This window comes from Ambystoma mexicanum, chromosome 1q (genome assembly GCF_040938575.1).
Source record: "Ambystoma mexicanum isolate Mex_15411 chromosome 1q, UKY_AmexF1_1, whole genome shotgun sequence".
Classification (NCBI taxonomy): domain Eukaryota; kingdom Metazoa; phylum Chordata; class Amphibia; order Caudata; family Ambystomatidae; genus Ambystoma; species Ambystoma mexicanum.
In genome coordinates, this window is record NC_090922.1 from 495,400,446 (window position 1) to 495,414,692 (window position 14,247).

Genomic DNA, 14,247 nt, shown 5'->3' on the forward strand with positions numbered 1-14,247 from the left:
CCTCTCTGCGCCACGGCTGGTTTGGGAGGCTAAAATCCATGATTACGCTGTGCGCAGAAATGGATTTTAGTGCATGCGGCTGGGTCATTCGCACGCACACACTGTTCGCCAGCCGCGAGGGCCACTTGTGCGCGAAATTCTATGAATTACCTACCCCCTAAGTGTACCTGAAATATGTAGTGCATCTTTGGTGAACTCTAACTGACATTTAAGAAACCCCAAGTTTATAATGCTTCTTGAAGAGAGGGTGGCACCGGTATTCCCTTTCGGTTTGTGAAAATGGTGTACTAAAAGAAATGTTCATGCAAAACATATCTCTGTCATTGTGGGTATTCCAGGTATTCCCACACTGTGGTGCATGTAGTACATGAAGAAAGATCCGAAGCAAATCATGTTTTAACCTTGGGGTTTGTATTTCCTGCACCCTTTAATTGTCACTGTGCCAGTCCATCCACAGCTGGAAACACTCACTGTGCCATATTGTGAAAGTAGACGTAGGAATATAATAGCTATGTCAGGAGGATGCTAGTTACCAGCCCTGATAATCCATTCTATGACTCCTGTGTTGTCCATGAGGGCCAAATCTCTTAAACATCACTGTCCTTTAATACATGGACCTGACTCGGGGGCCCCCTACTTTACTACTCAGAGCCGGAGCTTGAGATAGCCTTCTGGTCTGGAACGCATTCCTCCAACTGCCTCTACCACCTGCCTACTGTTGTGGCTATCTGCCTCCTGCCATACTCTACATTCCTGCTTCATTATTCCAAACACCTGCATCCCTCTCTCATCCCAAACATCTCCATGCATTCTGTGTCAACTCTTTCACATTCCACCTATCACATCACTCCAGCCGCTGGATGTTCTCATTTCACCTCCTTATGTACCTCAAACCTCTGCCCCTTCCACAAACCTCCAGGCATATTACCCACTCCTACTTACTGTCTACAGAAACCACCTATCATTTTGAGGCAGGACTATTTTACTCCCTATTTTAAAACTTTGAATGTAAATGCGATTTCAAGAGAGTAACAATGAGCTTTCTCCTTTGCAAGAGTGTAAAATGTATGTGACATCCAGCCGACGTGTACAAATAATGTATGGAAATCATTAACATGCAGCTGCTTTTTGCATTGTGACAGAATACACCTTTCATGGTTTCTCTAAGGTCTGGCCTTTTGCTCTCTCCTGTATATATGTATATGTTGAAAATAGAAAAACCTAGCCAATAACATAGGAAAGCAAATAGGACCTGTATTGTGTGCTTTTGAGGTTTTCACTGAGCCACGATGGACCCACTGGTAATTGCTGGAGTCCTTTTTAGGCAGGGCAGACAGAAGGAGTGGAATTACAGTAGCCCAAGTGTGAAGAACAGTCCATAGAGGGATTCGACCATTTTAGAACCTCTTAGGTCACTTACATTTCCTGAGCCCCTCCCACCTCCTGCAAACAAGCACTCTGGGACTGACATCGTCAAGCAAGTGGCTCTGCACATAGCAGCCAGGATTTAATCCTGACAGAATGCTATAAGGGAACCAATCCACCTTGTTATGGGAGGGAACCTTAATGTAATACTCTTTCGACTTCAGGAGAAGAAATATTTGACCTGGAACTTTACTGGCTAGAGTCTTCCCCAATGGCTTCTTCAACGGAGGTGAAAATTAAGGCTTCCAAAAAGGAGCAATCCCTTTCTCTCAACCATCCCAAAGTAACATTTCAGATGACAGGCTGCTGGTACAAGGCAAGCCTGCTCGCTGAGACACTTGTACACATGACTATGCCTATTGGAAGAGGCAGCACTGCAAGTGCTCTCTGACAACCTCACTGGCTGTGAAGGGCAGAAGGACTATCCTTATATTTTGAGACCTTGCATTGCACCACCCAGGGGCAAAGGAACAGCTCAGGGCTTAAACCACTTGCGAGCGAAGCTGAACCAGACATTGCTTGCCTGCCACAAGCTTCTTTGTGCCGTTTCTGCTCATTGAACTGTCCCATGTACTGTAGCCAGTGGAGCGTGTCACCAACCCGATGCCAAACTGTTGCTTCAAAAATAATCTCTAGTAACGAAGCTTTCGAGCCTTAGGAGCATGCCTAAATGATATTTAAAGTTGTTCAGCCGCCGGACTACCGTAAAGTGTTCTAGTGACAATTAAGGCCCCACTTCAAGCCTTTTGAAGACATCTTCATTGAACTTGAACGTTCCTGCAGAAATTAGAATACCCCTTTGTTGAAATGTCTGCATTTCTCTGTCTTTTCTTACAGGTGTGGGTTATTAGAAATTGTATTATTTGGGCGCATTTTAGTTTAATGAAAGTATCCAATTTTCTATAGAACCTTGGTTGGACATTTTTGTCGTTGTTGGTATCACAGTAGTACTGTTGTTTGGAAGGTTCTACGCTAAATGATATACTCTCTTGAAGTTTATAGCCTGCCCTCAGTCCTTCCTACCTTAAATTGGTGAGGGAGGTATAGCAGTTAGGCTATACTTGCTATTTAGTAGTACTGTGGGGGCATACTAGGAGTTTGATCCATGGCTCATGCTTGCACTGCTGTAAAGCTATCGTTATTTCATCACAGATCTCTTTGGGGAATCTATCATCCCAAAGACCTTGTCTCCGGGATAGAAGATGAGGTTGTGTTTTCAATGCTGTCTAAGTCACTCTGCACCTACCAACTCATATGATTATGGTTTACTCTGAATGTTGCAAACTCTCCCCCTGACATTATTTCACACTAAGAGAAAAACATTCAGAAGAGTCAGAGGGCTCTTGCATTTTCCCCTTGTACCAATAGCACAGAAAGTAGAGCGCTCGCTTTGACATCTGTGCAGAGCCTGCTCATGCAGGTTCCCATCCTGGCAGGGCCAAACGCAGCCTTTCATCCTTTCCGAGGTCGATAAATTAGCACCACACACTGTGGGTAATAATAAGCAGCGCTCAGATGCCTGAGGGTTCGTAGCGCTATATAAATGCTACAATATTATTATTGCCAAGACATAATGTACCTGAAAATACCTGTCCAACAGTCAGATAGTGCAAGAGATGGAGCAATCATGGAAATGGAAGGAACAGGTTTGGACAAGTGTTCCTGGAGTTCTCTCTTGTGCCAACCTCATATGAAATACCCCTTGTACAGGGGCACTTGGGGACTATGAATACACATGTGCCACACATGTGCTACCTAGAATTCATATATGGTGATTCCGTATATTGCCTCATTGGATTCCAGGCCATTACGTTTAATGTTGTTAGGTGTACATGTAGGATGCTCCAAGGGATATACAATTTAGGCATTTTCTGTAGAAGAGTACCCGTTCTATCTCTCCACCAGTTACACACAACTCCTCCATCCTCTGCCGGTTTGGCCCTCAGAGTAACTATAGTTAAGAATGTCCCACAATGTCCTCTGTCACTAAGGTGGACGATTTCTGGCACTGCATAGGTGCAGCATTTGTTCTCATGCTGATTCTTCATTGAAAGAGAAATACAATTACTGTATGACCAAGCATCTCTCTGCCTACTAGGGACAATGGGCAGGCTTGTGCTTGTGCTGTACAGTCCCAATCCCACATTTCTTTTAAGATCTTAGCCACCGATGCACAATTCCTCATCAGTAATAATTGCTAATGGGGACATTAAGTAGCCATAGCTAGGAACACTCTTTAGTTTGAAGAAAACGTCTTATAGAAAAAGATTGGGAAGGAAATATTCCCAGTTATAGGCAGAACGTCTAGAGAAAACAGGAAACACCCCATTAGGAGAAATATTAGACATTAAAAACAAAATCAGAAGCTCTATAAAAGAACCTACGGCCTAGCAGTCAATGGCACAGAGTGGGTTTAAAGTTGTCTGCGAAGGCACATGGACAGTAGACCAAGAACCAGGAGAAGAGGGAGCTGACACTAAGAGGTAACTTTATGAACTCATCTCTTGTCATGTGGACACAGACAGGTCTGCTTAATTGTTGGAAAGACTCAATTGTGTCAGTTGGGCCAAGGCAAACAACCAGTGGATAATGGGTAATCATTTCACAGTTTGACAAAAAAGCCCAAAGGGGAAGGCATACTTGCTCATATAAATGCCTGACAAGGAGTTTCTGTTGGCCCAGGAGTGCACCCAGCTCCTAAAAGGTGAACATATCTATGCCGATAATTACAGTCAGTCAAACCAACTTCTATTCGGTATAAAACCTTTAATTAAAGCACAATTTACAATGCATCCCTAGGCATCGAATACAAAGAACTAAGAAATAGAGCATATTGCATGCCTGTTAAATGTATAGTCATCAGAAGGTAAACATTATATAAAAAAGCCAGCTCAGAGTTGTCGAACCAGGAGGATCAGAAAACATGAGTTCATTATTTAGGGCATAGAATAACTGACGGGCATTGCTGTCTACACAAGTCAGGACCCGTGCATTTAATAGTTCCTAGATCACTGTTGTGAGAAGAGCCATGCTCGCAACCTCGCAGTTTTGCACCCAGGTTGCACTCTGGTTCACTTCAGCGATGCTCTAATTGGCTTTTGGAAAGATTTAAATTTTCAGCCATGACTATGGTCATTTAACTATTCACAATTAACAAATTCCCAATCCATGATTTCTAAAATGACCACATGTATTACCTCAAGCTAAAAAAAACAAAGGTTTCCACAAAGCTAAACAGGGATAACAGCGACTGGTGTAAGTATAAAATTACGTCAGTGTATTATTGAAATTGGGATAGTGGCAGTTTTTTTAATCTTTAATTGTTGAAGCCACACTCTGTGCGTATACCTCGCTTTGATAACATGAGGCCGCATTGACTGTATTAAAAGCATCAAAGCTTTGTCTACATGACGAATCCCCACTTCCTTCAATACAAATTTCAGGTAGTGGTACCAGAAATTCAATGTGGTGGGGCAGATCAGCCTAAAGTGAGTAAGGGTTTCATTAGCCAACCTACATAGGTCCATCCAGGATTTTGTGAAGAAGGCGGTTTGCAAGATCCCCAATCTCAAGCAGACGTACAGTGATCGTTCATATGGGCAATTTATTAAATCAAGATAGACATATTTACCAACAGTCGTCAACAACAATAGATATTCCAGACCTTGCTTAAGAGATGCCTTGCTCTCAAGCCTTTACCTTGCTTTTATTTTTATTGCTTCCTTCAGACTGGGTGCCTTTGCACCTGGTTGAACTGCTGGATGTTCCCATAAACGAATAGCTCCCAGTTCACAAAGAACAGACTCGGTGTATGCAACCCACTTAATACTTCTGCCTCCAGTCAGTGATAGCAGGCCCTCTGTTTTCCATTGCCATTCCCAATATAGGGCGGGCTTGGATTCAACCTGGTCTTCGAATGGAGTGATGTTAAGCTTTAGTTGTACTAAAGTGGAAGAGGTGATATTGAGTAGGAAAACAATTGTTTTCAAAAATGTGTGCTCTAAGGTAGCCAGTTTCCTTGTATCGGCATAACCCCAGAGTTCTGGACCGTAGGTCACTGTCGGTAGGGCTTGTTTATTATGTACGTCCAAAGCTGGAGATATTGACCCACTGCTATGCCTGATAAAAAAGAATTGAATGACCCCACTGTGTTTCTCCAGATTATTCCGTGCCTTAAGCTTGTGCTGGCTCCAGCCACCTGATTCGTGAAATCTGACACCCAAGTAATCAACGTGTCTGACCTTCTCTAATTTGGCTTCATTTACTTTTATCAACAGGGGGCAATATTTGACAAATTGCGGGTGAACACCGCTGCCTTAGTGCTGTCTACATCAGTTGAAAATAAGTAATTCCTTTCATTTGGACATAACCATTTGTAATGATTTGTCCAGGCCTGTAGGAATGGTTGCCAAGACCACGTCACCGGCTTAAAAAATGTTCTGGATATTTCATTGACGCCGTCTTTGGACAATCTAGGCAGTCCCTTACAAGGGTGTCTATTATCTCCTGGATATAAATGCTAAAGAGCAGGGGTGCCAATATGCACCCCTGCCTCACCCCTTTGGTAACAGTAAGTAGGATGTGTGCTGATAATTACATTATGCGAGTACCTGCTGATGGAAGAGAGTCATACACTGAGGACCGAGATTGACAAGATGTGAAAAGAACACTGTATCCATAGGACAGGAAATGGCAAAATGCAGCTGGGCACTGTATTCCTGAACAGGTAAGTTTGCCACAAAAAGCATGGCGGGTAATATAGCTGCAAGACACACCACCACATCTCAGTGCATGTTTACTCACCAGTGAGCCGAAAAGTTGCTGCTACAAAGATGCACCTGGTCATGTCTCCAGTGCAATTAATGATGTCTTCCATCTCACAGCTTGTTTCATCTTTTGCGTAGCATGATGGACATTTGACTCCATTCAGCGTGCTGTTATTGGGTTGGACTGTAAAACGATAAGAAAATCAGGTTTCTGCTGACACAAAGGGCTTATGACCCACAGTACCTAGATACTATTATATTTGAAGCCATTGATATACAAGAAGAAATTATGCAATAATGTTGGAGTGATTTAGGAGTTAAACCATTACTTCAGCCTTAGGGTCAAGAGGATAGCTAAGAGGAAACAAGTCTGTCTTGGAAGCAACACTAACCAGAGCATATGTTAAACAAATCCAGGAAGAATTACAAAAAGCAGAAGATTTGATGAAACTTGAATCTGTGTATTTTATAAAAATTAATATTATATTAATTGAACAAAGCTATAGGAGTCTTCAAAAGTTGTACTACTTCTTATCGCATTAAAATATTTTAAATAACATTTTAAATTGTTTTAAGCATAACAAGACCTATCTTTGTTAGAGATGATCATAGATGAAACATTTCAGAAATGGGAAAAAACAATGTTAATAAACAAGGTAGAACAAGATAGGTGAGATTCAGAAATACAACATAGTACCAGCGAAGATCGTATGGAAGGTAGCTATCGGAAAGTGGAGCAGGTTCCTAAATGTCATACAGAAAAGTTAATTCAGAACAAAAGAACAGGGGCTTCTATTGAGAAGCAAACGGGCAGTGGATACAGAAGAGGTAGGCCTGTTCTAGAAAGAGGCAGTGGAAGTATAGAACAACAGCAGGATCACAATCCCAAGGTGACCAGGAGTTGTCATCCTTGGAAGATAATTTATTTAACTACCAATTAACAAATGATGAGATATAAGTCATTAAAAAGGGACAAGGCCTTGCAATTGTGAAAACGCACCATTTAACTTCCACGAACGTTTTCAAGCTTAAATACATAAAAACCATCTACACCAATATTTTTTCAATAAATAAAATACTCCTACAGCAATCTGTCAGGATTAAATAACCCTTTGGATTATCACCCACTGATATTTGTTTGTGTTTTTTGTTTTGTTTATTTCTTTATTCATTTGTAATGCGCGCCAGACCCGAGGGTATCAGGGCGCAGAAAGCAACAAGAATATTTTTAGCTTGGTTACAGTGCTGTAAATTAATCTACATGTTTATACAGATAACATAATACAAGGTACATGTACATGGCGGGCGCAATCAACAACAATTTACAAAGTAAGGGAGCTCCGGGTCACAGGGAGGGGTAGGGAAGGTAGGTAGTCAGGGTGACGTTAGCAATCGTTTTCATTGATCCAGTGAATGTAGTTGCGTCTGAAGTGTGGGTAAGATTGGTCAGCCCTTGAAGCAGGTGGGAGGGAGTTCCAATGTTGGGCAGCTTTCACCTGAAAGCGGTTACCTCTGGTTTTGGAGAATTTGAATCTGGGCACTGTGAGGAGGTCGGCGTTGGCGGTCCTAGTAGGTCGGTATATATGTGAGCAGCAGAATCCACAGTATCTTAAAGAGATTGAGGTTTTAGAGATGCGGGCATCCTTTTAAAAGTATCACTTAATATAAAGAAAAGACCCTAAAATATGTACTGAATAATAAAACAATAATTAAACGCAAGCCAGAGAAGAGAGACACTATAGCCATCCTCAATGGGTATGTCTATGAGGTTGAGTTCCTTATGCTTTTGACAGATCCAGAGCCCAACAGTCTCCTTACAGAAGATCCCATTAAGAGACTACAATACAGTAATAGAATATCGAGGTAAAGCTAATGGATGGATATCAGATCAGGAGACAGCTTTTTGTTATACATACTATGGCAATAAGCTCTGAGACTGCAGGCCATTGCCAAATAAGGTAATGCCCACAGGACCCATTGTTACAGGCCTGAGCATAGTCCTTATGCAGTAATGGCCCACAGCCGAGAGGCTTATTGCCATTAGTACCCCCAACCAGTTAGATTGGGGAACTAATAGTGGTTTTTGTTCCAGCTGCGAAACGCAACGCATTTTGCAGCTGGAAAAAAAAAATACATTGCTGACATGGACAGTAAACGTAGTCTGTTTTCTATTTCCGTGGCGGCCATAGCAAACAAAGAAAATGGTCATCATGGAACGGGAGGAGGGACTACATGTAGCCCCTTCTCCCTTTCCATGGAGACCAATCTGGAAAGAAAATATTGTGTCGGACCGGAGCGAGCGACTGTTGCATGCTTAGGATTACCATTCAGTAAGGCTCGGAATGTAGCCAACGAAAGGTAAGTTCTTCTCGGGTTAGTAATAACCCAATTATACTGGTATGATCTTCTGTATCATACTTAAAATACACACACTTAAGTTACAAACACTGAGACGTGCTACATACATCCAACTGATGTGTCATTGGTATAAGAAACTCTTTTTCAATCTTCTTGAGAAGGTGCAGAGCGAACTCACTGGGTTGCTAATAAGCATGTAGCAGTGTGCTGTCGGAAATTAGCTGTGTGTGTGGACCATCATTAAATCTAATGGGGGCATAAGGGGTCAGCAGCTAGGTGAAGATGAGGAGTGGGGGCTTAGAGGATGCCAATGACCTGGGTTGCATATGCCAGGAGTGACCTGGGTTTTTAGGTAAGGAGATGGTGTCAAGTCAGGGATGTCATGGGTGGCGGGCCATGTCTGTCAGGTGCAGAACGGGTGTGGCGTGAAATGGTGGTGGCAGACCTCTCGGCGCAGAACTGCCATGATAAACATACCAATCTGTAAGTATGGACATATAGTATCCTTGTACATGGAAATATTTCAACAGGCCACTTTGTATGTACTTGGAGCCATTTTGATTCAGATTTAGCAAATAAATGTGTACCAAAAGAGTTATTTTGTTGGAATACAGAAATTGGATTACTGAAAACTAATGCTATGGAATCTGTAATAGCCCTACGTGTAGCCAATCTATATGTGAATATCTTTGAAGAGAAAATAGCTTATGCTGAAAATAATCCTTATAACAATAGCATTGTTATTTGGAAACAATTTATGCAGGATATCATTGTAGTATAGAATGGCACCAAGGCCTTTGCCAAAGCCTTCATGCAGTGACTGAATTCACAAACAGACACCTGCAATTTACATCTGACATCAGTGAGGAACAAGTAGATTTGTTTGATATAACAATATAGCTAAATGATGGAGTCCTGAATGTAAAACCATTTCCCAAGCCGATTTATGGAAATGCCCTATCATGCTGACAGAGAACACACCTCAAGAACATTAAAGATAATTTACCATTTGGACAGTTCTTGAGGCTCAAAAGCAATAGCAGCTGGAACAAAACTTTGAATAGGAAGCCAGCCATTTATTTTAATTTAAATATTTGTATTGACATTTCAGCATAAGATATATTAACATGGCAACATTGCAAGAAATGGGTTACCAAGAGAAGATCATTGAAGAGAGCACAGAAAAATATCAGGAAGGTATTGATGGAATGTGAAGCATCCAGAGAGAAAATACATATGTATGAATAAGATTGTTGGTGTTAGCACCTACACACATTTATTGTACAACATAAAAAATTGCACAAAATAAGAGTTTAATTCTTACTTTTGTGGGGTACATTGACCTACTCAGCAGAATTCCCATCCATGATCAAGCTGCACTTCAGCAGTCAACAGCAAATGGCTGTGCTGGCTCCTTGGAGCACCATTGCATCAAAACTGTGTTTTGCTGCTACAAAAGGATGGATGCACCATCTTGCCAAACAACTATTGGGTGAGTTGGAACAGGGAACACACTGAGAAAGGTGTCAGTGTGTGTTCTTATATGCACCAAAAGACGTGATTTGAAAAGCAGATCTGCTCTGCTGCTTGCTTCCCATTGAAAAGGGAATATTTTACATGAAAAAGGATGCTGCCCTGACGCTATTTTCATCTGTTCATTATCACACTACTTTTATCAGTGAGACCCTGTCATGCTCACCCATACCCAGATTGTGCTCCAGCAGAAGAGACCCTTATCCCTGAATGACAGGCCATGTCAGGCCAAATCTGAGAAATCAAAAGAAGCTTACTTTCAGCGGCAGGGGAAAACGCTTGACTTTTGAGTTACAAAAAGTAAAACATCAATACAGCCTGGCTCTCTGGGCCTATGTCAATGTCAGTGGATATGTGTATTAAACAGATTGCTGCAAAAGAGAAACTGACTGGGGCAACAGAACAATGTGGGAAATTCAGATGGAACCTTTTGAAAGGAACATGCCAACAGGCTTCATTACATGTTTAATTGTACCTTTACAAATACAAAAAATACCTGTTTTAAAAGTGTATGTTGGATAAGGCCCATGCAAAACGAAATAAAATAAACAAATAATGGCAGTGGCTACACTGGGAAAATGTGCCCAAACAGGTTTTTCTGCCATTGCTCAAGGGACATTTGGCTGACAACAGGAGTGGCCTAACCCCCGAAAGAAGGAGCCACAATAGATTCTAGGACATATGCATGTTAATGGCTACCTTTGGAAAACTTTGAATGGGCCAGAAGGCCACATATCACAGGCTCATCAGACTTTTGTCTGTGCTCCAAGCTGAGACAATAGATTCTGGGACAACAACCTATGAAGTGGGGAAGTGGCAATAAACATTCAATCAAACTGGAAACCCCCATGGCCACCATGGACTGAATTGACAGTTGGTGTTAGCTGAGAAAATAAAATGGGCCGAGTTAATGATAATGATGTGTTATTTAGATAGCACCTTAATCCAAAGCGCTTTACAGAGCACATACTTACATACAATATCACCCAACCAAAATTGGTACTCATTTATCAACCTCGGAAGGTTGAAAGGCTGAGTTTGCCATGCCGGGATTCGAGCCTGCAACCTGCAGATCACACTCAGATGACAGCAGCAAGTGCTCAACCCGCTGAGCTATCTTACCGGCCAGTTGAAGAACAAAGGCCAGTCCCATTTGGCTCAAGATACTATTTGATGAATAAACTTTTAAGACTGTTAAGTCTATAACCGGACAGCTCAGAAATGTTAAAGTTGTACAGTTTAAATGTGATTTCCGTGGCTTTCAAACCAGATATTGTGGCTGTTCATAGCATCTATGGGACACAAACACCAGAAGAATGTGAGTCATGGGTAAAGGACATATGATGGAACATTACAAATTAATGGAAAGATGCCTTATGATAATCTATACACATGTCTAAAGTTGTAGAATTTTAGGTCGAATATTTCTCACTAAAAATATCAAAAAATTATTAGACGGGCAAAACAAAGTCCTACACACGTAAGAATTGGACTGCTATGATCTGCATAAAATATGTAATCTGCCTATGTAATTTGTTAAGATGTCACAACTATAAAAATGTGCCATTCATGTCAAAACTGGTTTGGGGCAAAATTAACTGTGGGAAGTTCTGGACATAGTAAACCCACATCATAAAGCTAATGTCATTTCTAGAAAAGTCCAACCAGCTGACAGGAAGGCATTAACAATCACCCATGTCCAATCCAGTTGTTAGAGGCGTGCCTAGCTTAAGCCTGCCCCACCATATAACTCTATCATGTCACCATGCCTTATGAATAAGGGACCCTGACAGAACTCTAGACATTCTCTTCTGAATTTTCCAGAGCCTATGTATCCAGATATTCCACCTTCACTCTGCAATATTCCAGACCCCACTGCCACAAAAGGGATAGTTGACCCAGGCCTTACTAACAGGCAGAACCACCCTTCAGCACTGAAACTCCATAACAAAATCCCACTAACTTCAGGGAGAAAGGGGAAAGGTGGCTGAGCCCACTTTGGGATTCTGGAGTGCTGCCTGCTTGATCTGCTTACCCGCTCCATCCAGCTGAGGCGTCGCTGTGCCGTGACCAGACCTTTGCCCAGCTGTCTTTTGCCAGGAGAGCCCGCTATCCGGTGACCAGAACCTTTTGAGTACAGAATTCAGTTGGCTGCCCCAAATTCCAAACTCCAGCACTGAATGTGATTATTTTCCAATCCCATAACAACACATAGCATACACCATCTTGACCCTTTTTGGCTTTGCCCTATTTTCTAAGTCATCCTATCCATACCCTGATAACTTGTCTAAACTGTTCTAATTCTCTTTGCACCCGTTCTTGTTTTGCTTTTGTTAGTGCCATTCTTTCATTCACCCCATCTTGTAACTCCGCAGAAATATTGTGATTAAATAAATTAATTTTCCTTAAAGAAAAGGGGTACACTGCGTGACGGGTTACAACTGCAGCGTAACTTTTATATACACAGGTGGCGTTCCTCTTTTCTAGCCATTACATTTCATGTAAGTAAAACTTTTCCTTTCCTTCTAAACCGATTTTCGTTTTTAACTGCTTTATTTTCCTAAAATCGAACCTCATGCCACCTGAAATTCTCATTCAATTCTTGAACTATAGCCATCCTTTCACTTCTATATTGTCCCTGTGAAGTGCCTCTATCCCCAACCCAAAAGCCGCATTCCAATTCAGAGTATTTCACCCGTTCTTCTGAAAAAATGTTTTTGACATTCAAAACTGCAAACTAGAAAAAATGCAATTCTTCCATGTGTGATTTGACTGCACTGTGTTTTCAATTTCAACCTGCTTTGTGAACATTATGCCTTTGGTGATACCTTAATTTATAGTGGCTAGTGATACAACACCCCTGAGACTGTGATAAAACATATGTACATCATTATTTAATTACACATATAATTAATTATTTGTTAAAACCTGAGTGTCATTTTAGGCCATTGCAAAGAGTTTTTGCCTCTTATTTTGTGATGGAAGGTCAGATTTGCTGCCACATATGCCTGGCTACCTGCTGCTTCTTTCTATCCACTCAGAATTAGATTAATTGTGGGTTGAGGGAACATTGCAGGGGGAATCATAACTCTAGTGCTATCTATCCTAATTGAAAAAGTGCTCCTATTAATTTGTGCTTTGGATATGTTCATGTAGAAGGTTAACCAAGTGTATTTCAGTGGTTTTAATTGAATTATCACCCCACTGGTGATTAATCCCCAATATAAAAATTGTGTGATTTTCTTTGAAAGTAAAATAAATAAATATTGTGTTACCACCCACTAGCCTGGTTGATGGTCCATTGTAACCCGGGGTATTTGTAAAAGGGGTTGTGAGATGCGTCTGGTATCGGCTGAATTCAAATTCATTGAAATTAAAGAAAAAAGCATTCTAAGTGTGTGCTACATCTAAGGCTGAGGGCGAAGGTCCTGGTCCAGTGTGTGACACCAGGTTGGAATCCTTCACACTTTACGCTGCTGATATAGGCCTTTAGAGACAGTGGCAGATGGGGATTCTTTTAATAAGAAGGGTATACATATTTCCCATGAATATGTGTGGGGGCAAAGCTCGGGAGTCCAAACCAAGCCAGGGGGTGCTTCTTAAAATGGTTTACTTTAAAGCACACTTTCTGTGAAAAATGGACTAACACGCCACACAGTTTGCAGTCCATTTTGTAGGGTAGGAGGGGAGAAATCCATGAAAAAGCCATATCACTAACAGTGCACAGTAGCATTTGCCAACACATGTTGATGACCACTATATGTTAGTGTGAAAAAACAAGATCATTCTGTACTTGTCCATTTCCACATAAGAACATACTCATTTTCACTCAACCCATAATGCCAGGCATGATGTTTTACGAAAACATGTCAATGCTGGATCTGCCATTATGGTCATGCAAGAACACGCATCATGTTGGCTTTCCTCTTAATCCCAGGATAAAAAATCAAGAGACACAATAAGAATACACTTCTTAGCTGACTGCTGAAGTGCCCTCCATCTCGAATGTAAGAACACTCCTATTGTTGGATTTTTTATTTTATAATTGTTCTTTTGTAAGGCCTTTGCCCTTGAAGGCAATATATAATGCCACAGTAAGAAAACATTTCCTTGCTGGCTGCACAAATGCAATGCCATAAATATAAGAACACTCGTCAAGTTGACT

General features: G+C 41.4%; 1 protein-coding gene across 1 annotated transcript in view; it reads right to left on the reverse strand.

Moving 5' to 3' along the window:
* The window catches only part of LOC138521615 (phospholipase A2 inhibitor and Ly6/PLAUR domain-containing protein-like), a 293,027-nt gene that overhangs the window by 67,725 nt on the left and 211,055 nt on the right, over positions 1 to 14,247 (reverse strand). The window contains exon 4 of the mRNA XM_069634573.1: positions 6,229 to 6,375. Within this exon, the coding sequence (XP_069490674.1) occupies positions 6,229 to 6,375 (147 nt within the window). The remainder of the gene's footprint in view (positions 1 to 6,228; positions 6,376 to 14,247) is intronic.